Source organism: Zingiber officinale, chromosome 3A (genome assembly GCF_018446385.1).
Source record: "Zingiber officinale cultivar Zhangliang chromosome 3A, Zo_v1.1, whole genome shotgun sequence".
Classification (NCBI taxonomy): Eukaryota; Viridiplantae; Streptophyta; class Magnoliopsida; order Zingiberales; family Zingiberaceae; genus Zingiber; species Zingiber officinale.
Window position 1 is genome coordinate 151,142,200 of NC_055990.1, and position 21,598 is coordinate 151,163,797.

The 21,598-nt window shown below is 32.5% G+C and overlaps 2 protein-coding genes across 2 annotated transcripts; both read right to left on the reverse strand.

Annotated features, from left to right (window-relative positions):
* Nucleotides 1-4,346: 4,346 nt before the first annotated feature.
* Nucleotides 4,347-7,079, reverse strand: LOC122052829 (pentatricopeptide repeat-containing protein At3g57430, chloroplastic-like). Its single transcript, XM_042614556.1, has one exon. The coding sequence runs from the start codon at nucleotides 7,035-7,037 to the stop codon at nucleotides 4,431-4,433; it is 2,607 nt and encodes an 868-aa protein (XP_042470490.1). The 5' UTR covers nucleotides 7,038-7,079; the 3' UTR covers nucleotides 4,347-4,430.
* Nucleotides 7,080-7,955: 876 nt separating this feature from the next.
* LOC122052830 (peptidyl-prolyl cis-trans isomerase Pin1-like) lies at nucleotides 7,956-12,887 on the reverse strand. Its single transcript, XM_042614557.1, has 2 exons — nucleotides 12,612-12,887; nucleotides 7,956-8,385 (listed from the first exon to the last, which is right to left on the reverse strand). The coding sequence occupies exons 1-2, from the start codon at nucleotides 12,850-12,852 to the stop codon at nucleotides 8,261-8,263; spliced, it is 366 nt and encodes a 121-aa protein (XP_042470491.1). The 5' UTR covers nucleotides 12,853-12,887; the 3' UTR covers nucleotides 7,956-8,260.
* Between the last annotated feature and the right edge of the window lie 8,711 nt (nucleotides 12,888-21,598).

Sequence of the window (21,598 nt, forward strand, 5' to 3'; positions counted from 1 at the left end):
TAATTAAAAATTCTAAAAGCGTCCTGTCCCTTAAATTATAATATTTAATAAAATAAAATAAAAAATTGAATTTTTTTATGTGTACAGGTATACATCGGGCTGTATTCAATATAAATATAAATATAATTACGTATTATGACTTTTATGAATTTTAAAAGGGTATTTAATCTAAATATTTATAAATTTAATTTAGTAGTATCTAAATTAAATTTTTATATAGTTTAAAAAGTCATAAGACATTGAAATTTGATTTTTTTAAAAAATTCTATGAAAATTTGTTAGTACCCAAACTTTTATGAATTTTAATACATTCTTTTAAAATTCTTTGGATATAAATTTTAAATCCTAAGTAAATTTTAGAAAATAAAAGAAAAATCATCTATTCATCCTTGAAATTTCTATGGACTTTTAATCCAACACATTTTTCTCTTTTCGATCATTGTCACATCTCTTTTTCCTTTCTCCTAGATCGATCTCCTCCACTGTTGAATCAAAGCTCAATTTACTAATCAAGCACTCTTTTTTCATTTCCTTAGCTCTTACTCAATCTTTCTTTCACAAGCAGGTGAACATCTATTCGGATTACATCATTTGACTTTATTGTTTTAGTTTGTCCAAAAGAAATCGTGGCATTTTGTATTTTTTTTAATCTACTTCTATAAGCATCCATTTTCGTCTAAGCAACAGCTACTTACCTTGATTATTGTATAATCACCTATTTGTATGTACGTATTTTATTTGTATGTGTGATGGTAAAAATTATCATTTCTCTTTTTTTTCTGTCAATTGGATGAATTTTTGATGTAGTATATAGGATACCTAATTTTTCTTCCCGTCATATAATAGATACAACTACAAGTCATTATTTGATTGGCATAGAAGCCTTGTAAAAGTAGTTTATTATCTTCCTGTAAAAATTACTCGTTGCACTTTATTATTGGTAATATGGTTGTTTACTTAGTTAAAATTGACGTGTTTTAAATCACTGCTACACGTCTTAATAAAGTTTTTTTCGCCTTTATTTGTCCAAAATATCTGAATCTATTGATGCAACATTTATCTTAATAAACTCACTTATTTTGTAAAGTTTCTCTTCTCCATTGCCTTATAAGATTTGGAATGTACATGATTTATTGCCTACTATTATTATGTTGCCTATTACTTTTCTAGATTCTTATGATTAAGCATTTATTTTCAATCTTATATATTTATATACAAGTGATATTCCCAATGGAAAATTTACAATGGGAGATTCACAAATTCTCAGTATTTTTTTATTATTATATTTGATATTGTATATCATTAAAAGTATTTATTAATTAATTATTTATGTTTAATTAAGAATTTAATTTCTATAAATTGAATATGACTTATTTATATTTATTTATGCCGCCAAGAGTATTAAGATGTATGAAATTAAAAAGAAAATGACAAGAATAATCATGGAAAAATTATACTTTTATTTCTTTTTTTCCAAATATTTTTTTATAATTTTTAAATTTAAAAAATATATGAAAATAATCTTTTTCTTTTTGATAGTCATATTTAATGGGAGTGCTAGATAATGACTTATAAGATATTATTAATAAATTATAAAATCCACAAGTTTAAAGAGTTTATAAATATTTATAAAAATCTTGCAAAAAAAAAATTATAGAACTCAATATAATTCTATAAAAGTCAATAAAAATCTATCACTATAAAAAATCAATTAAAGTCATTAAATATTTTGATTGAATACAAACATCTACCACCTAATCAAAAAACATAGGATCCACTGTCACATACTCATTATGACAACATATATCTTTCACTCATATTTCTTTTAATATTAACACTCATTATTTATGAGTCTCACAGTCCACTTAATGATCTTAAAATTATATAATATTAAATAAATATTTTTAAATATTTTTTAAAATATTATTATTATTAGCTGTTAACAAGCCGTTATAATTTTTAAAATTTTTTAATTTAATTTGAATTAAATAAAAAATAAATTATAAATAAATAAAATAATACAAAATACAAGTTCAAACGATTGAAAAAAAGTACATACAAAAATCAAATTATTATCATTTTTTAAAAATAAATAATATTATTATTAAAAAATACACTCATTTTATTATTCGCCCATTTTATTCAATTTTTAATTTTAAAATTGATACTTTTTTAATAAATAAATTTTTTAAAAAAATACACTCATGGGGTGGGCCAGGACTAACCCACCCCATGCCATCTTGAACACGTTCAGGATAATGAATGTGTTCATGTGAAGGAGTATTATAACAGTCATTCACATGGTTTTAACACCAACAGGGGTGTTATAACACCCCCATTAATGGAGCAATGTAAATGTCCTTTTGTATATATATATATATATATATATATATATATATATATATATATATATATAAAAGATATCCTACGGCACACATCCGTGCGGATCGATCAGTGGATCGATCGAGCACGGATTTTAACACGCCGAGGGGGGGCTGAATCGATTCACTAATCTATCTAGCACGGATTTTAACGCGCGCCGCACCAAACTGCACGAAGTGTGTCGCAGGATATCTTTTATATATATATATACTACTATTTCAGACTGGGACGGAGCCAGCATACACCCAGTGTGGGCAGCTACCCACACTGAACCAGGACCTTAAAAAAAATTATTATTAACACAAGCTTGGAAAAAAAAATAGATGACCCAATGAAAAAAAGAAAAGACGCTTTCTCTTGTTACAACAATATTTGATCCATATTAAAAATATTTTTTTTAATTCCAAATTCTTTATAAAATTTCATTACACTTCAAATATATTATTGAAAAAAATATTATTATTATTTTTTTTTTGTTGCTGGATCTAGGCATCGAAATCACCCTTAATTTTATGATTTTCTCTTCTAGTATTTACTTTTTCCTAACTGAACAACATAATAAGAATATGCAGATGCATGTTGATACATTTCTTTTCTTGTTGTGTTTTCCATACAAGTATAAGAAAAAAAAATTAGGCAGATGCTGTAAAAAAAGACAGATGACACAAAAAAGAAAAAAAAAATAGGCAGATGACACAAAAAAAAAAAAGCAAGATATAAGACGACACGACTTGTGAAGTGGAGAGCTTCAGTTGCGGCACTATTGTTAGGCCTGCTATCGAAATTGGACCAAGGGAGGCGCCCTCCGCAACATGTCCGATCTATCAACGGTAGCTATAATTTACCTACACTAAATCAATATCCTAGCTCCGCCCTTGATCTCAGATACTTATGATTCCAACCAGATCATTTCGTTTAAGATTTGAAGTTTGAATTCCTTTCTTCTATCATTGATAAAAAATAATAATTCAAGTTTCAATCAAATTAGTCATTTTGACTGATTGTTTTTACGTACATGATAAGTAAAAAAGCAGTAGGAACTAAATTCAATGGGATAAATTGCATTCTGATGACACTAAATCGGATCAGTATTATGAATAACAATATATGATCTATCAAATAAATTCATCGTCTTACCAACATTCGATTCATGCCCATCACAACAATATTGCTACATGCTAGCCAACTCGATCAGGCCCTATTTTTTTTTTAATTAAAAGAGAGCTCATTTCTTCTAAATGAATTAATTATCCTTCAATACTATTCTTATTATTATTCTATTTATATCTTATGTCTAAATTGAGCACGTTATAGCAGCTATGAAATTATGATTACTGTATAATTATAGTAGTTATAAAATCATAATTACTATAACATAAAATGTTTTTTAAAGACTAAAATTATTCGGAGTTCACAAAAATTTTATAAGATATTTTTTAATCTGAAAGCGAGCCTTTATAGTTCAATCCAATAATCAATTATCGATTTTTGAATGAGTCTTTATTTGATATATTATACGTCATATGATTTAATCCGAGTAAAAAATTATAACCTCTTAAAAATTTAAAATTTAACATTCACATTATAACTACAATTTCGTAGTTGCTACAACTGCATAGTAACTTAGTTATAACATCTCCAAAATTTTGAGAGATCATAATTTTTAACTCAAGATAAACCACAACACATATAATATATAAAATCAAACCTCGTTCAAAAATCTACAACTGATTAGATAGTAGAACTCATAACGATCCAATTTTAGGCTAAAAACATTTGTTTAAATATTTTTCAGAGACTAAATAATTTTAATTTTAATTTTTTTTTTCATATTATAGCAACTATAAAATTATAACTATTGTAACCTATAACAGTTACAATTTCATACTGTCTTTTAATAAAAAAAATTAATTTATAACCTCCTTTGACGATTCAATAATAAAGAGACTGCCTTTAATTTTTACCCTTAAAATAAACATCCAAATATTGCTCAATTTTTTACCATTTTTTTTAGTTTACATTGATGACCATTTTTACCTTAGTAACTTTCACCAATAATCACCACAAGAACAAGATCCATCCTTGAAGTGATGAAACCTCCTTGTATCTCTTAGGATGATTTGCCTGCCAACTAATTTCGAAATAAATTTGGATGATTCATGACAGTCATTGCAAACTCTCAGGTTTTTTGCCACCCGAATGGTCGAGCCAGGGGGAGTATTCAGTATGCCAAATGATATGGCCAACTTCTCACTATGCCCACAAAGAAGCACCTCCTTCTCATGTTCCTCCACATCGTGGAGAACACAGGACAAATCAGGAACATAACCTTCTTTCTTCATTCTATCCCATAAACTTTCGAGGTATGAATATATTTCTGCACTTTGCTTATGTGAAGAGTCCCCAGCCGTGAAGCGGTGGACATCATCTCCCACCTCGATCCAACTACAACCTGTTTCCTTTCTAACACCTTTCAGCTTCATGTTCTTTCGGACCTCCATTGCTTTGTCAAATTGCCCACATGCAGCGTATATGTTGGAAAGAAGCACATAGTGGCTTGAGTCCTCGGGCTCTAGCTCGAACAGATGCTTCGCTGCAACTTCTCCTAGCTCAGTATTTAGATGAATTCTACAAGCACCTAACAAACTACTCCAAGCTCCTGCCTTGTCCAATTCGTTATCCATTGAAACAATGAGTTGATATGCTTCATCAAGTTCCCCTGCTCGACCAAGGAGATCGACCACACAAGCATAATGATCAGCATTTGTTTCAACTCCACACTCTTTTATCGTGTGAAATAGCTTCATGCCTCGACTGACCATCCCTGAATGGCTACAAGCTGCCAGAGCTGCAATAATTGTGACCGAGCTTGGCTTCGCTTCACCTTTAGCTATCATTAGCTCAAAAAGACCAATTGCTTCCTCTCCTTGCCCATGCATCCCATATGCCATAATGAGAACATTCCAAGTAACCACATTACGCTTAGGCATTCTATCGAACACCAATCTTGCGAAGTTTAAGGAACCACATTTTGCATACATGTCCACCAATGCGCTGCCTACCGCAATATCTGAATCTAATCCCTGGCGAATTGCATAGCCATGAATCTCCTGCCCTTTTCCTAGTGCCGCAAGAGACCCGCAAGCAGGCAGCAGGGTCATGAGGGTGATGTAATTTGGCTTATAATGCAGTGATTCTTTATCAATTCCTTCAATGAAGTTTCCATTTTTCTGCATCTGGTTCACTAAACGAAATGCCTGAGAATAACACCCACAGATAATGCAGCCAGTGATCAGAGTGTTCCAAGATACCACATCTCGGTCCTCCATTGCAGCGAAGATCTTTTGTGATATGTCAATCTTCCCCACCCTTGAGTACATATCCATAAGTGCATTCTGCACAAATTTGTCTCCTTCCATCCCCCGCTTTATCACATAGCTGTGTATATCTTCTTTGTTGGGGAAAGCTTCGGACCGCACACAGGCAGGCAGGATACTTGCCAGAGTAGTCTCGTTGGGAACCAACCCTGCAGTCTCCATGTCGATGAAGAGTTTCAACGCTTCATCATCGAGCATATTCTGAGCATAGCCAGATATCATGGCATTCCAAAGGCCAAGCCTTCTCTCGGGTATTTTATCGAACACCGCACGAGCCCTCTCGACCAATCCAAAGTTGCAATACATATCGACCAAAGCACTGGCGACGAAGGTGTTCAGGAACAGCCCGCTGTTCCTAAAGGCGTAGGCATGGATCTCCTTACCGGTGTTCAACATCTCCATGAAGGAACAAGAAGGGAGGGCACTGGACAATGTGACTCCATCGGGTTTAATTCCGGCGAGCACCATCTCGTGCAGGACCGCAATCGCTTCCGAGAATCGATCATTTTGTGTGAGAGAGCTGATCATGGTGTTCCAAGTGACAATGTCTCGATCGTCGAATCTCTCGAAGAGGGCAACTGCGTCGTCCACTCTTCCCAGCTTTGCATACATTGCTAGAAGCGCATTGAAGGCGAATCTTTTCCCGCTGTAAAAGGATTGATTGCGCAAGGCGTAGCCATGGAGTTGCTTACCGAGCCTTATTCCGATGCCCTGGTCAAGGTTGGAGCAGGCAAGGGCAGCGCTGACCAGAGCGAAGGAGCTCAGGAGCATGGATTCCTCCTCCTGAATGGACCGGAAGGCCTCGAGCGCGAGCTCCCAAAGCTCAAACAAGCATAGTGCAGCGATGGTGGAGTTCCAAGACACTTCATCCCGTTCCGGTATACGATCGAATACCTTAAGGGCGCTGTCAAGGTCGCCGCAGCGAGCGTACATGTTGACGAGAGTGTTGGCGACGGTGACGGGGGATGTGTGGTAACCGCGCTTGACGGAGGCGGCGTGGAGTTGACGGCCGACGGAGGCGTCGGGGATCCCAGCGGCAGCCTTGATGGCGGCGGGGAAGGCAAAGTGGTCTGGAGGGACACCGGCGGAGGTCATGTCGACATAAGTGGCGAGGGCGGAGTGGAAGGAGTTGGCACGGGCATGGGAGCGGAGGGTTTCGAGCCATGCGGAGGCCGAGAGCGGAGGAGGTGGTGGCGGAGGAAGAGAGCGGATTGAGTAGGACGGAGGAGGAAGTGCGACGGATGAGGTCATTGGCTGGTAGCAGACAAGTGCGAGCATGGCCAAATATGCAAGTTCGGATCTCTAGTCCCGAATCCCGGGTTGGTCACTTCCAAAAAAGATAAATTTAGGATGTCGTTAAAATGATAAATTAGTATTGGACCTATCGGTATATTCAGTAAAATACTTTTTAATAAAATATAGATATTTTATAAATGTTTGAGGCTGTTTTCAGTTTTTTTTCGAAATTTAAAAATTTTAATTGAATGTGTTTTTTTTTTCATAAATCGGTGCTGTTATAAGTCTAAATATATTTAATGTGGCGTTCTTTGTTAGAATTTAGCTGTGAGTATAAATATAAAGCGGACCAAGGATTCAAAAGATCTAGACTGTTAAATATAAAGCGGTACAACCCAGCTGGGATCTCTTGGTCCCTAATTCCTTATTCTCCTCCTAGTCCTTTCCAAGTTAGCATATTATGTCGTTAAAATAACAAATTAGTATTGTTTTAAACTTAAATATATCCAGTGTAACATTCTTTCATAAAATATAGATATTTTATAAACATTACGAGCTGTTTTTAATTTTTTTCATCAAAATTTATAAGTTTTGATTGAATTTGTATTTTTTTTCATTAATTGATGTTGTTTTAAGTTTAAATATGTTTAGTGTAATATTCTTTCTTAGAATTTATAAATTGATGCTGTTTTAAATTTAAATATGTTCAGTGTAAATTCTTTCTTAGAATTTAAACTGTGAGGTAATTTTAACGGCATCCTAGTGTGTTATTTTAAAAGGGACTAGAGATCAAGAACATTAACCTGATACTGAAATTAGCAACTCTCACAAGAAAGACACAAGTTACATCACTCAGTCCAATGGGTAAAGTGAGCTCCCACCAAAGGTTAAAATTTTAAATCGTCTGTTATAACTATAAATAGATAATTATGAAACTACCAAAATTAAAACTAACAGATCTATCAGAGAGGATTCATCAATTTCTAGTGACAAAAGGATCGTCCACATATGTATATAATAGAGTACTAAAACTACACATGATTCAGTTAGTGTATAAATAACAAACCAAGCAAGCAACGAATATTTTTGTCAATCATTTTGCTGAAAGGAGTTCAGGGCCGAAAAATGATAATAACATACTACAAGCCCTTATACCACGAATGTAAAGCGAAAGCATTCAGCATTAAATTATTAATCCCGTGTAACTTATCGCTTAAATCTTCATAATCAAGTTTGAACTCAATGCTCCACTTTTCCTGTGAACATTAACCAGTTCTCAGAATGATATGTACACCGCTGTCAGTATCGATGATCCCGCTAATCTGGCCAACTTCTAGTGCAAAGGTAGCTTCTTCAAACGGCTTCTGCATTTGTCGCCGTCCAAACCGACCTGCGGCATTTCAAAATATCAAACAGTGTCGCATGAGGACCATGATTAATCAGTGGACGCCATAATTTTATATTTTCCTATCAGAAAAAGGTGAGAAAACCAGTGCGACAAAGCAATCCAATCTAAACTACTCATGTTTAGAGGAGATGACTCTATTTCACTCTGCTTTACACTTGAATATAACCAACACGAGACAAAGCGTTTCTCAGAAATCATTCAACGTGATATAAGTGAGAGAGCATCACTCTAGAATTTCCTCCCAAGGCACAATCAGATGACTGATGGTTGGCAAGATGCAGCCCATAAGAAATAAAGCAACTTGAGCAATTTGGTGTAACCTAACTTTACAACTAAAGATATGAATAAAAAAAAGTAGAGACCATAAGAACAAAAACATAGCAGATAATAGCTTCTAACTTTTAGGGCACTGTGAAGCCAAGTCCAAATAGTACAACTAGAGTTTTTCTCCCTTTCTCTCTCAAACAAAATTGGGCTACCAGTGGGGTTATTAAAGAGAACAGGATTAATTGGTTAAGGCTTGGCTTGAACAGATCAACTCACACTGTTAACCTGCAAGCAAAGCAAAGAGTTATTTCCAAAAGCCAAATCAATCTCCTTTTTTGAAGCAGATTACTCTTTATTTCCCGTTAGCATCCGACATTCATGTAACTGAAGCATGGTCTTTAAAATCAAGCTACACCTTAGTACACAGCAACCTAAAACAGCTGCACCACATCTAAAATGAATGTCATACAAGCACAACCTCAACATTCATTTTGTGTTGGTCCGCCCATGGGCTTACTTAGGGATGTAAATGAACCAAACGGTTCGCGAGCTATTCGGAGCTCGATTCGGTAAAAAGCTCGTTCAAGTTCGTTCGTTTATCTTATCGAGCCGAGCTCGAGCTCGATTTCGAGCTCGACAGTTTTATCGAGCCGAGCTCGAGCTTAAGGATATTCGGCTCGTGAGCTCGCGAACATGTTCGTTTATAGGCTCGCGAGCCAAAAAAAACGAGCCTTAAATCGAGCCTTAAAACGAGCCTTAAACGAGCCAAAAAAAACGAGCTCTAAAACGAGCCAAAAAAACGAGCTCTAAAACGAGCCTTAAAATGAGCCAAAAAAATGAGCCAAAAACGAGCTCTAAACGAGCCCGAAAACGAGTCCGAGCTCGCTTAACGAGTTAGGCTCGTTAACTTTGATAATCGAGCTAATAACGAGCCGAGCTCGAACTGTTCGCGAACCTGATAATTCTAAAACGAGCCGAGCTCGAGCCTTGTGATAAAAGCTCGATTCGAGCTCGAGCCGAGCTCGAGCCCGAATATAACTTAAACGAGCCGAGCTCGAGCCTGATACTGTTCGGCTCGGTTCGGCTCGTTTACATCCCTAGGCTTACTTACAATTGAAATAAGGTCAGTACGGGGTAAATTACATGTTTCACCTGTATCATCCATGCCAAACATTTATCACCTGCATTGAGTAGTGCAAAGCATCACAACATGTGCCAGCTGAAACCATCCCCATAACGGACTCAAAGGGCAGGGAAAACGACTATAGGAGTGGGCAGTAAAGCTCAGGATAAGGACTTGTAACAAAGGGCAATAGAAGGAACGAGCATCAGGGAGCAGTAGATCCCAATAAATCATGATAGACTATATGTTCAATTAGACATTTTACAGATTTGGTACTGATACTAATAAATATTTTTATTTTCATGCCAGAATTTTAGAATCATTTCAATTTTATAAAATTATTTTTTACCTCCTAAGTAGAACAATTCTTTTTATTATTGCTATTATCATTCATCGTATAGCTATCATTCATCTTTTAGAACTTATTACTTTCCTTATAAATATCAAATACTAAAATTTGAAAGTATTTGTCTTATATTTATATTTCAATAATTTGATTTACCCTTCACAATATTAGAATTATAATGTTAAAAACATTAGATTAGTACTAGATATTGAAAGTTAATGCATTTGATAAGTGATAAAAGTCAAATATAGTTCTAATATTAAATTTGAATAATATTAGGATCCTATGCTCCGACCTTATGAATGTCTTCACATTTCTAAATAGGATCTCAAGCCTGACAACCTTAGATTGAACAGATTGATCAAAATAGAGTGATTTTGCTATAATTCAGTTGATTTCCTAGATTCTCACTCAATTTTGGTTGATTCACTCAAATTTCAACAGTTTGACACTTAATTACCATGATTTCAACAGGATCTTGGAAGTGACATTTGAGAAATTGCTAGGAATTGGATTGGGCCTAGACTGAGCTTGATTCAAATCAACCAATCTGGATAAAGATCAGTTGCTTTTACCAACTATCAATCAAATAAAAGTACAAAAGTAAAGCATTGGGTAGTTACCTTTATGTGCCCTGTGAAATCGACTACAAACCTTTATGTGCATTATGAAATCAAGTACAAATGAACTACACATCTACCAAATGAATAGACAGTTGACTACATCTTGACCTATGTCTATGGTACCTTTTGTTATTTGATTACATGATCTCAAAAAGATATCACCTAGGAGTTCGCAACAAGGGACCGCATCACATATAGCATGTGGCTCCCTGTATGTAGTTGGCTTCAATATACAGGCACAGGCAGCCTATGCATCCAGATAATTAGTTTATACAGCTATACATAAAAAAAATCAATTTTTTTTAGATGAAACTATCCAGGAGCTAGTTTTATTAGTATATTTTATTATACATATGCCAATAATTTTTATAATGAAAACTAATTTAAACCTTTTAGAATTTTGTTTGATTACAAATAGATTCCTTTTCCTTAAAACAAAAAAGCAGTTCTCTATTAACATTACATTATTTGATTCTCAACAATTCTTATGAATCATCTAATGATTTAAATATCAATTGATTATGAAATACCATACAATAGCTATGATATATGGATAACCACATGATCAAGTAAAAGACTTCAAAATCTAAACAGAAATAGCTACATAATTAAATTACAACACATAACAAGTGCATTAAAAAAATAGAGTAAAATGAGAATTCAGGTGTAGATGTTTGCAATTATCAAAAGGGATAGACATAGAGCAATATTATATAGGCAAAGTGCAAGTAGTTATAACAAGGAAGGAAGCATACTAAGATAGGATAAATATTCTAATAATCTTACAGCGATATATTCATGCGGGATTGGAAGTATCCGTGAAAGAAAGGAAATATGTTAAGATGGCATAAATTTTCTAACATGACCAAAAATTGTATAATTAGATAATTAGAACTAACTACAATTGAAGATATGACTAATTGAAAATCCAGAATCCACCTCACACATAACTGTAGGTTTCATAGATAGTGGGAGAAAACTTCAAGCAACATAAATTGATATACACCTAAATGATTTGTATATAAATAACAACATGATCTTACACAGAATTCAATGGAAATAAGATCCATATAATTATCCCTAAATAGTTAGAATGTTAAGCCTTTATTTCTTCCTGTTCTCATGAAAATTAGTACATGAGTACAATCGTTCATATAGAAACTTTCATATCGCATAATATAAGTAAACAGATAGATAAAGGATGATTTCTCCTGGTTACATGATGGCAAATTTAATAAAAAATCTGGTTTCTCTTTAACTATAGAAAAAGAAAGTCACCAAGAACAAATAATTTTTTGGACGGAAATATACCATGGTTAACCCCAAGATCATACACCAAACTATTAAAATTGTCCATCTTGTCCTGCAAAGATCTCCTAAATCAAATTCTCTTATACGAAGTATCATTTTCCAACTAACCATATACAAAGATTATCAACGTAACCACTGGGAGATCCAATGCTTTAAACTTTAATTGTACGCTACCATGTACCTATCAAATCCGTAATACCCCGGCATGAAACCTTAAAGACTAAATAGGTATGATGAAAAAGGCACATATAAGTATACATATGATAAATTTACCCTTGAGGAGACAGAAATATGAGGATTATGGAAATCACAAATGATCAACCCGGTAGATCGAAGGAAGGAGAAAAGGGAATCCATCCAAGAAGATAGTCGGTGTTAATTATCTTCGAAAGTTGGTCCCATCAAGGCAGAGAGCAACATAAAATTAAAAATTAAAAAGTGAAAAAGGAGAGAAATACTGAAGGTATCAAAAAAGTGGGGAAGTTACATTAACGTAACCCTAGAAGGCACGGAAGAGCGGATAGGAAAGATAACAGACCGAGATCGCCACCGCGCTTGGCGGAGCTGCAATCGGAGTAGCGTGCCGCGACGTCCTGAAAGCGGGCCTCCCCGGAGACAATGATCTCGCGAAGGGAAAGAAGCTGGTTGACGGCGGCGTCGCGGGTGGTAGCTGAGATGATGAAGCCGTCGGGATCCTTCCACGAGGCCTTGCGACGTGATCCCTGGTGCTTGATGAGTATGTGCGACGCTTTCACCTGCTCCGCCATCGCCATTGTCATTGCCCGCTTCCAGTCCTCTATTTCCTTCGGTGGCCTTTGTCAAAAAGGTCCTTGCGCCCGTCGAATAGTAGATAGGGGTGATCATGGATCGGGTTGGTTCGGTTATTAGAGTAAAAAATTATCCGGTCCTACTAGATCAGATAATGTAAAATCGGGACCTACATCCGGTCCTATATCCAGCAGTTTTTATGTTTCAGATATCCGACAGATTATCAGTTATTTGGATATCCGACCCTATATCCAATGAAATATAAAATATAAATATAAATATAACAAAAAAATAATTTTTTTTTAAAAATGATAATAGACATTACTCATTACATGTTATAGCAGCTAATCGAAAATAACTATTATAACGTCTACCAACTTATCGACAATAATTGTTACAACGTGTAACAGCTTATCAACATTAGTTGCTACAAGTATGGGTGATCGGATCGGGTTGGTTCGGTTATTGGGATAAAAAACTATCCAGCTCTACTAGATCAGATAATTCAATATTAGGACCCTATATCCGACCCTATATCCGGCAGATCATTTTTTTCGGTTCGGTTCGGGTCGGCATAAGCGGGTTGGTCGATTTGGCGGATTGACTGCTCACCCCTAATAGTAAATGGTTAGATTTTAGTTCAGATCCTCTGCCCCTATTTCTCTCTGTCCCCATGTCCCACTGTCGATCGGATGGGTCAGATTACATCTCAATGTATCATGGTATCTTTAAGATATGTGCAGGATCCTCGTAATGTGCAAGACATTCTTGAAATGTAATTTGATCCGTCCGATCAACAATAGGACACGGGGATAGAGAGAAATGAGGACAGATTACTTTTATTTCGCCCTCGTATATTTGGCCCTGGTTAAGTGAAGGATGAGTAAAAATTTAGTTAAATCAAATAAATTCATCAAAATTTAAATTTAGCTCGGTTTATTTAAAAATTTATTTTTTAAAAAAAAATTAATTCTGTTTAATTTGAATTTTCAAATTTCTTATTAAGTTAAATTGAATAGATGGAGTTAACTGAATTTTTAAATTAAACTAAATTTTTAAACATAATTTAAACTAAATTTTTAAACATAATTTAAACTAAATTATATAAAAAATTAAATTTTTAAACGGATTCAGTTAATACGGTTAAAAACTGAATCAATTAATATTTTATTGATAGAGTTATAAACGAGTCAAGTTGAGTCGAACAATAAAAAGCATAAGCTTGGTCGTTATCCCTAAGTTCGAGCTTGGCTCGAGCTCGATTCGAGCTTTAGATCTTATGCTTATAATAAAATTAAATAGTTCGAGTTACGTTCGCAAGCCTCTTAAGAAACATATTCGCGAGCCTTTAAATAAATATATTTGCGAATCAATGAGCCAAATACGGTTAAGGTTGAGTTCGGCTTGATAATATTTTCGAACTTCAAATCAGGCTCGAGTTCGGCTCGTTAACTTAATCGAACGAACGGAGTGAACTTTTTTTCAAGTCAAGATCCGAATAGTTCGTAAATGACTTAACTCGTTTACACCTCTAAACTATCAATTTGATTTATTTGAATTTTTTTAAAATAAATTGATCTATTCAGTTTGTTCGAAAAAAAAACGATTCAATTAGTTTGAATTGAATACTTATGTAGTGCCCAAAATCGGTCCACGTAAACCACATGCTTAATTAAAAATATGTTAAATAATTTGAATTAATTAATGTAGATTATTAAATGTCAATTATATGATTATGTTATAAGCATTTTTATGCTTGATTATGTTATGAAAATTTAAGGGAGAAATTCGATGTTTGACCGAGTAGGAGATCATGGATTATTTTAAAATTGTAAATTTAAGTAAAAAAAAGTTTAAAGTTGAATTTTTGATGTGTTAGAGGACCTAAATACTTTATTAAGATATATGTATAATTTTACAAATTAAGGGGATAAAGGTGGTAATTATTTATTAAGTTAATTAAGATAACCTAGGGTGTGTTTGGTTCGAGGTTATTCTTGATAACCTTCGTTATCCATCCAAGATTATCAGCAAAAACCTTGTTTGGTTTAGATATTCGATGATTCTCGAGTAATGTTTCATGTCCGACACATCAGCAAAAGGGTCATGTAGTCCGGAATCGGAAAACCTCATAAAACTAAAGTTTTTCTTGATTCCGGGGTTAACGAATTTTTTTTACCAAAAATACACTCCGATAAGAAAAAATATGAAAAAAGAGAAAAAAATGTAAAAAAAATATTAAAAAATGTAAAGAAATAAAAAAAATGTTTAAAAAAAATAAATTTTAAAAATTTATTTTTTTAAAAATAAATTTTAAAAATTTATTTTTTAAAAAATAAATAATTTTAAAAAATTTAAAAATATAAATTTTAAAAATAAAAAAATTTAAAAATAAATAAAAAATTTATTTAAAAAAAAAAATAAAAAAATTTTAAAAATTTTAAAATTTTAAAAAATTTTAAAAATTTTAAAAATAAAATAAATAAATAAATATTAAAATTTAAAAATGTAAAAAAATAAAAAAATATAAATATAAATAATATAAAAAATATAAAAACATTAAAAATAAAAAAACATATAAAAAAGTAAAAAAAATATTAAAAAAGAAAAGTAAAAAAATATTAAAAAATAAATAATAATAATAATAATAATATTATAATAATAATAATAATAATAATAATAATATTATTATTATTATTATTATTATTATTATTATTATTATTATTATGTATAGTTGGTTTTGTAACTAAGGGTAATACGGTAAAATATTAAACTAGGGTATTCATTAAAACCTTCAAACAAACAAGTTTTTGTTGCATTACGTAGGTTGAACCAAATAACATTGGTTATGTTTTATTCCCCATAACCTTGGTTATGTGATTACCATATAATCACATAACCAAGGTTATACATGATGACTTGAACCAAAAGCATCCTTAGCTTAAAGATTAAGCCAAGATTTAAAATTTAATTAATTAATCATTTAATTCTGAAAATATGCCTATTAAATACAATTATATTAGAGTGAATAACAATATGTGTATGATTTAATTTATTTAGTATTAAATCATTTAATTGGACCTAGTCTTGGAGCAATAAATAACTATGAGATAGGATGATTATTACTTTTTTCGAAAATCAAGAGAGAGGAAAACCTAGGGTTCTTCCTCTTTAAGGGCTGCCGCCCCTTACGTCTTTTTGGATAGGATGAGAAAAAGTTCATTAATGGAAGAGAAAGAAGCATTACCTTCTTTGGAAGGAAAGAAAGGTAATAAATGTTAAATATATAAAATTATAAAATTATCCTTACTTTTTAAAATACTCTCACTAGAGATACTAGTCATGTTATTATCAAGTTAAGATTAATTAACAAATAAATCTATTTACAGATGTTATAAGATAGGTTATGTACTCAAACGTAAACATAGACTTCACATATTAAATATCTATTGTGAATTCTCATATACCCTAAATGAAAAAAAACATCTATAACAAAAATAATAATGAAAACCATTCTTATTTTTATTTTTATTTTTATAAAATAGAAACGAAATATATCCTATTTTTATGAAAACCAATCCACCATAAACATAAAATATATCTAATCATCAAATAACAAGTCTTACATTAAATAATAATAGTCTAACAAGCATTCAAGATCATCCAAGTACATATAATCCAAATTCATAATACATAGCATCTAAATACATAATCCAAATACATAACAAACAACAAACTAATCATGTAGTAGATTCTCTCCATCCAACAATTGAAATAACAAGTTTTTGCGATGTTCGAAAGAACATCCAAGTAAAGCTCTCAACATCTTCCGGCATTGAGCAAGATACAAATAGCATGTAGACATTATATGTTGCTCAACACCTAATTGAATCAACAAACTCCACACTTCATGCTCGGGAACAGGAAGTTCATTTGACTTAACTATTTCATGTGTTGAACTCATAATGACTTGAGCTACATGGTCAATTGCATTGGATATACCGTCATCATCAATTTTACCTTTCTTTGCACTCTTAATCTTTGATGATGCACCAACAAAAGAGGTAGTTTGAGATTTAGTTGATTAAGAACTAAGAGATGGAATTTGGGTATCCTCATTAATTGCATTTGAATTATCCAAATAAATTTCCTATTGAAATATCATAAATTTAATTTCATCAATGGTTTCAAAATTATGTCTACCAACATTATTCTCCATTTCCTTACTAGATCTTCTCTTTCACATTTCTAATGCAGTTTCGACATGTTGTCTCGTAGCCCTATCTTTCCCATATAATTGAACTAACTTTTCATAATTTCGAATAGGCTTGTTTTTCCATTCTGCAGTTGCTAGTTTTATCTATAAGTTACAATATAATTGCATTAAACATCCATTCATAAATAATATCACAAGAGAAAATCAATAATAGTTTTCAAATGTATATCATGAAACGCACCTCAATTAGTTGTTGCCAAATTTATTGTTCAGTAATGAAGAATTCTGTGATGGGATCCCATCCAAAACCACTCATATCATTCTTAAATATATCATAACATGAAAATCAACATCTTTTAGTATGTTTCATGCAATTTTGAATCCTATCCTTATCGATAAGTTTGTCGGAAAATTTTACTTTCAATTCATTCACAATATTTTCAAATGCATATGCAGTAAAGGTTTCCAACTATATTGCCTATATATGTTGGTTCAAATATGCATCAATAAGAGCATCATCGATTACTTTAGTCCACACACTAATTATTTGCCTTGCTTGTATTAGCACTTTGCAAGCCCTTTTTTGCCATCCTTAAAATAAAAAATATAGTAGCAATCAAACACACAATCACATAAACAATCATATGACATAAAATTCAAGTAACATAATAAATTAAAATGCCAATATTCACAATCATCCAATTACATGAGAATTGGTCCAAAACCACAAGATAAACATATAAACATAAATATCACATATTATAATCTTACCACAAAGTCACACCCATAGAATCCCTAAGCAATTCTCCCCTTCTTGCATCTTTACTATCATCTCTATTACTATGATTTTTCTCTTGATGTTCACTATTATTATTAAGTTCAACATCAACCTCGGCAAGCAATCACTCATCTGGATCAATATTAATCAAGTAATTGTGTAAAATACAATAACAGAGAATAATTTTTTTTGAGTTTCAATTCCATAATGTGACTTCGTTGAACTTCTTATAATAGCAAATCTCTTCTTAATAACTCCAAAAGCTCTTTCAATTACATTGCGCAAAGAAAAATGTCGAAGATTAAATAACTCTCGAGCATTTCGTGGTGGATTACGACTATATTCTTTCAAATGATAATGTTCTCCTTGATATGGTATAATAAAACTGCTTTTCAACATAAATCTAGCATCAACAAGATAGTATTTTCCTAAAAAAAAATTGTGTTATTAAATTATAAAAGTAAGGGAAGTCTAATCACAACATATGTCATTTAATTTATCTTCTGAAATTTTAAGACAATTTTGTCTGGTTAATACATTTTTTATTATTCTTGAGTCGAATGTTGTCCCTTCCCATCCAACTAAAACATAAGTGAATTTCATATCAAATGTGCATGCTACCAAAACATTTGTGTTGGAAAATCTTTTCTACCATGAAACTTTGGGGCATCAAAGGGAGAAACTTTAACTAGAATATGTGTTCTCACTACAACAAAAACATTAAAAGACAACGGTTAAAAACCGTTGTCATAGGCCCTTTAAACCCGTTGTGACTGACACTGTTGTTAAATGTGCGGTAAAAGACAACAGTTTAAGACCGTTGTCTTTGACCACATTAGACAACAGTCATGCAACGGATTTAAAGTGTTGTCTTTTAATACCAAAGACAACAGTTCTGCAACAGTATAAAACCGTTGTAATTGCCAGTTTTGCAAAAAATTGATCGCAGATATGCTTTTGACAACAAATACACTGTTGTCTTTCTTCAAAATTTAGTTTAAAATCATTGTCTTTGAATACTTTTCACAACGGTTAAAAAATCGTTGTCTATGTTGATTAGAAAATGCATCGCGAATAGATAAAACATTATAATTCTTTTGCACACAAACTGGTACCACATATATACATTCACAAAAACCGTTTTCAACATATATACATTCAGTTGTCTTTTATACATCTTGTCTCAATCAAAAACTGGTACAACATATATGTACATTCACTTAAATTTATAAACTTCTACAATTACTACAAGCTATCCAAACATGACCACAAGTAGTTTATCAGACCATAACCACAAAAGATAAGACCATAAAATTAAGTTTATCAGACCACAACAATCTTCACGTACTGGTCCGTTTTCTGCATACAGAATTTCATAGACTTAGCTTGCAAACCCAACTTTCTCCCTTTTCTGAAAATAAAATATAGTTAAAGTCATAGAAAAAAGTAGAAACATGCATGTATAAACTGATAATCATTGCAAACTGATAATTGAAACGGATAAATATAATAAACCACTACAAACTAAATTGATAATTGAAACAAACAAGCTCTAAAAGTAGAAAACTTATCAACATGTATAAATAATTATAAACTTCTTGCAGCTTTGCATCTTTTGTACAGTAGAAACCAAATTGTGAAGTACGTACATAAATCTGGACCTTCTGAAATGTTTAAGTAAAAGAATGGCCAAATAAGCACGAGAAACGTTGCCGCTTCACATTTTCATGAGTAGTCAAGCAAGTGAGCATGAAAAAAGTTGATGAATATATAAACTTGACATTATATCTTAAACCATGTATTATGTGAAAGCAGCTAGATCGAATAGCTAACAGCAGCAACAGAAAGAAGGAATCATAAAGGAAGTCATGTACCTTATGTCTCAACATTACAGCAGCAACACTCTAGTAAGATCTCAAAGCTTGAGGATGTGCAGTTTGCATAAAAACCACAAAGCAGTATACTGAGCAACTACCTTTTTCATCAGTATCTAAGTCGCATGCACCCTTTCTGAACATTGCTTCAAGTTTCTGTATGCGTTCATCTTGATTTGATATGCGTGAATTTTGTTCGACGATGAGTGCATTTTGTTCTGAGATTAATATCTTTGCCTCCATCAACTCCTTTTGCTGAATGATAAACTGCTCATCAACAAGATGTTTCTTCACTATGCTGCCAACATTAAAATAGAATATTGGAGCGACATGGCCTCCAACACCCCTCGCACGGCCAAAATGCTCCTCAGATGAAAGTGCTCCTCATGGCCTCCAGAATGCTCCATCAACATTAAATTTTGATGCAGAAGCAGATGCAGAGTTTGATGCTATTCTGGGTGTGAAATAATTCTGTAATAAAAAGCAAATTGTATCCAAACTATTGCTGAAAATAAGCAGATGCAGATTCATGTTTAAAGATCCAAATTTTGTTGTACAACAATTGATTTTTTTCTGCAATGATGTAGTGTACATAAATGTAACAATAAATTATTGTTACGATAATAAAGGACAGAGGCATAATAAAAACCATAAAGGCATAATAGATTTAGTAGGAAAGACGCATAATGAACTTGCTTACAATCTTTTCTATTGCCATTTTCAAATCATCGCCTTCAAATTACCCCTTCTTATTCATCCGTCCTTTCTTCCAAATAATCGCTCGATTAATCTCTTCATCATCACATAATTCATCTCCCTACAATCAAAATGTATAATATAAACAACTTTATAAATCACATTAATAGATTTAGTAGGAATAAAATATAGGCAGATTCTAGATCATATTTACTGAATTAAGTAGAAATACTTACTATTTCATCAGCAAAACGTGCATAACCTTTACGGGCCAAGCCGGTGTGGGTATACATTCTGCTTTCTTCTCTTCTTTTACTCATCACTTACTTTCTAGTTAATTGAACATTCCTCATATATACCAGCTTTAAAACTAAAACAGTGGTTTGTGATCAACTTAATTGAAAATAGCAAATTAAAATTCTTACCTTGAAGTCGTCAGACATGCGACTGATTACAAATGCCCTCCAATCATATCGTGTAATACTATAACTACTTGGTGGTTCTTTCAACTCCTCTGGTTTAGCAAGCTTGCTAAAAATAAACTTATGAACAATAGTCAAAAGACTATTTAATATATTGCAGGCATTGAGCCATGTATTGTATTGTTGATATCATCCTATATCTAACTACATAAACAGGAATGTCAAGTATTCTTCTATAACCATGAATTGATCTTAACATACACTACAACATTTTTCACCAATGGCAACATCCAACAAATGTGGCCTAAAGTATAAAAACCGTTGCCTTTTCTTTAGACAACGGTTTTTAAACCGTGGTATAGTCAGCCGTTGCCTTTTGTTTAGGCAACGGTTTTACTAATAATTTGCAACATTATAAAAAAAACCGTAGCCTTTGATGAATATAGCCAACGGTTTTTTAATCATTCTATGGCAACGGTTTATGACCGTTATCTATGATAGCAACAGAAAAAACCGTTGCCTTTGATTGCAACACAAGAAAAACCGTTGCTTTTGATTGCAACACAGGAAAACCGTTGCTATTGATAGCAACAGAGGAAAACTGTTGTCGTTGATAGCAACAGAAAAAATTAATACTGAAAATATACCAATTGAAGAAAATTATACCAATTAAAGAAAAACATGCTCAAAATATATTAATCATCCACATACATATTGAAGAAAATTAATTACGTTGTTATCCAAAATAAAATATTATAATACTCAAACAAA

Coding starts and splice junctions, on each gene's coding strand:
- LOC122052830 (XM_042614557.1), bottom strand. CDS start 12,852: ATGACAATGGCGATGGCGGAGCAGGTGAAAGCGTCGCACATACTCATC. Junction 8,386..12,611: donor CAAGCGCGGTGGCGATCTCG/GTCTGTTATCTT, acceptor GAAATGCCGCAG/GTCGGTTTGGACGGCGACAA.
- LOC122052829 (XM_042614556.1), bottom strand. CDS start 7,037: ATGCTCGCACTTGTCTGCTACCAGCCAATGACCTCATCCGTCGCACTT.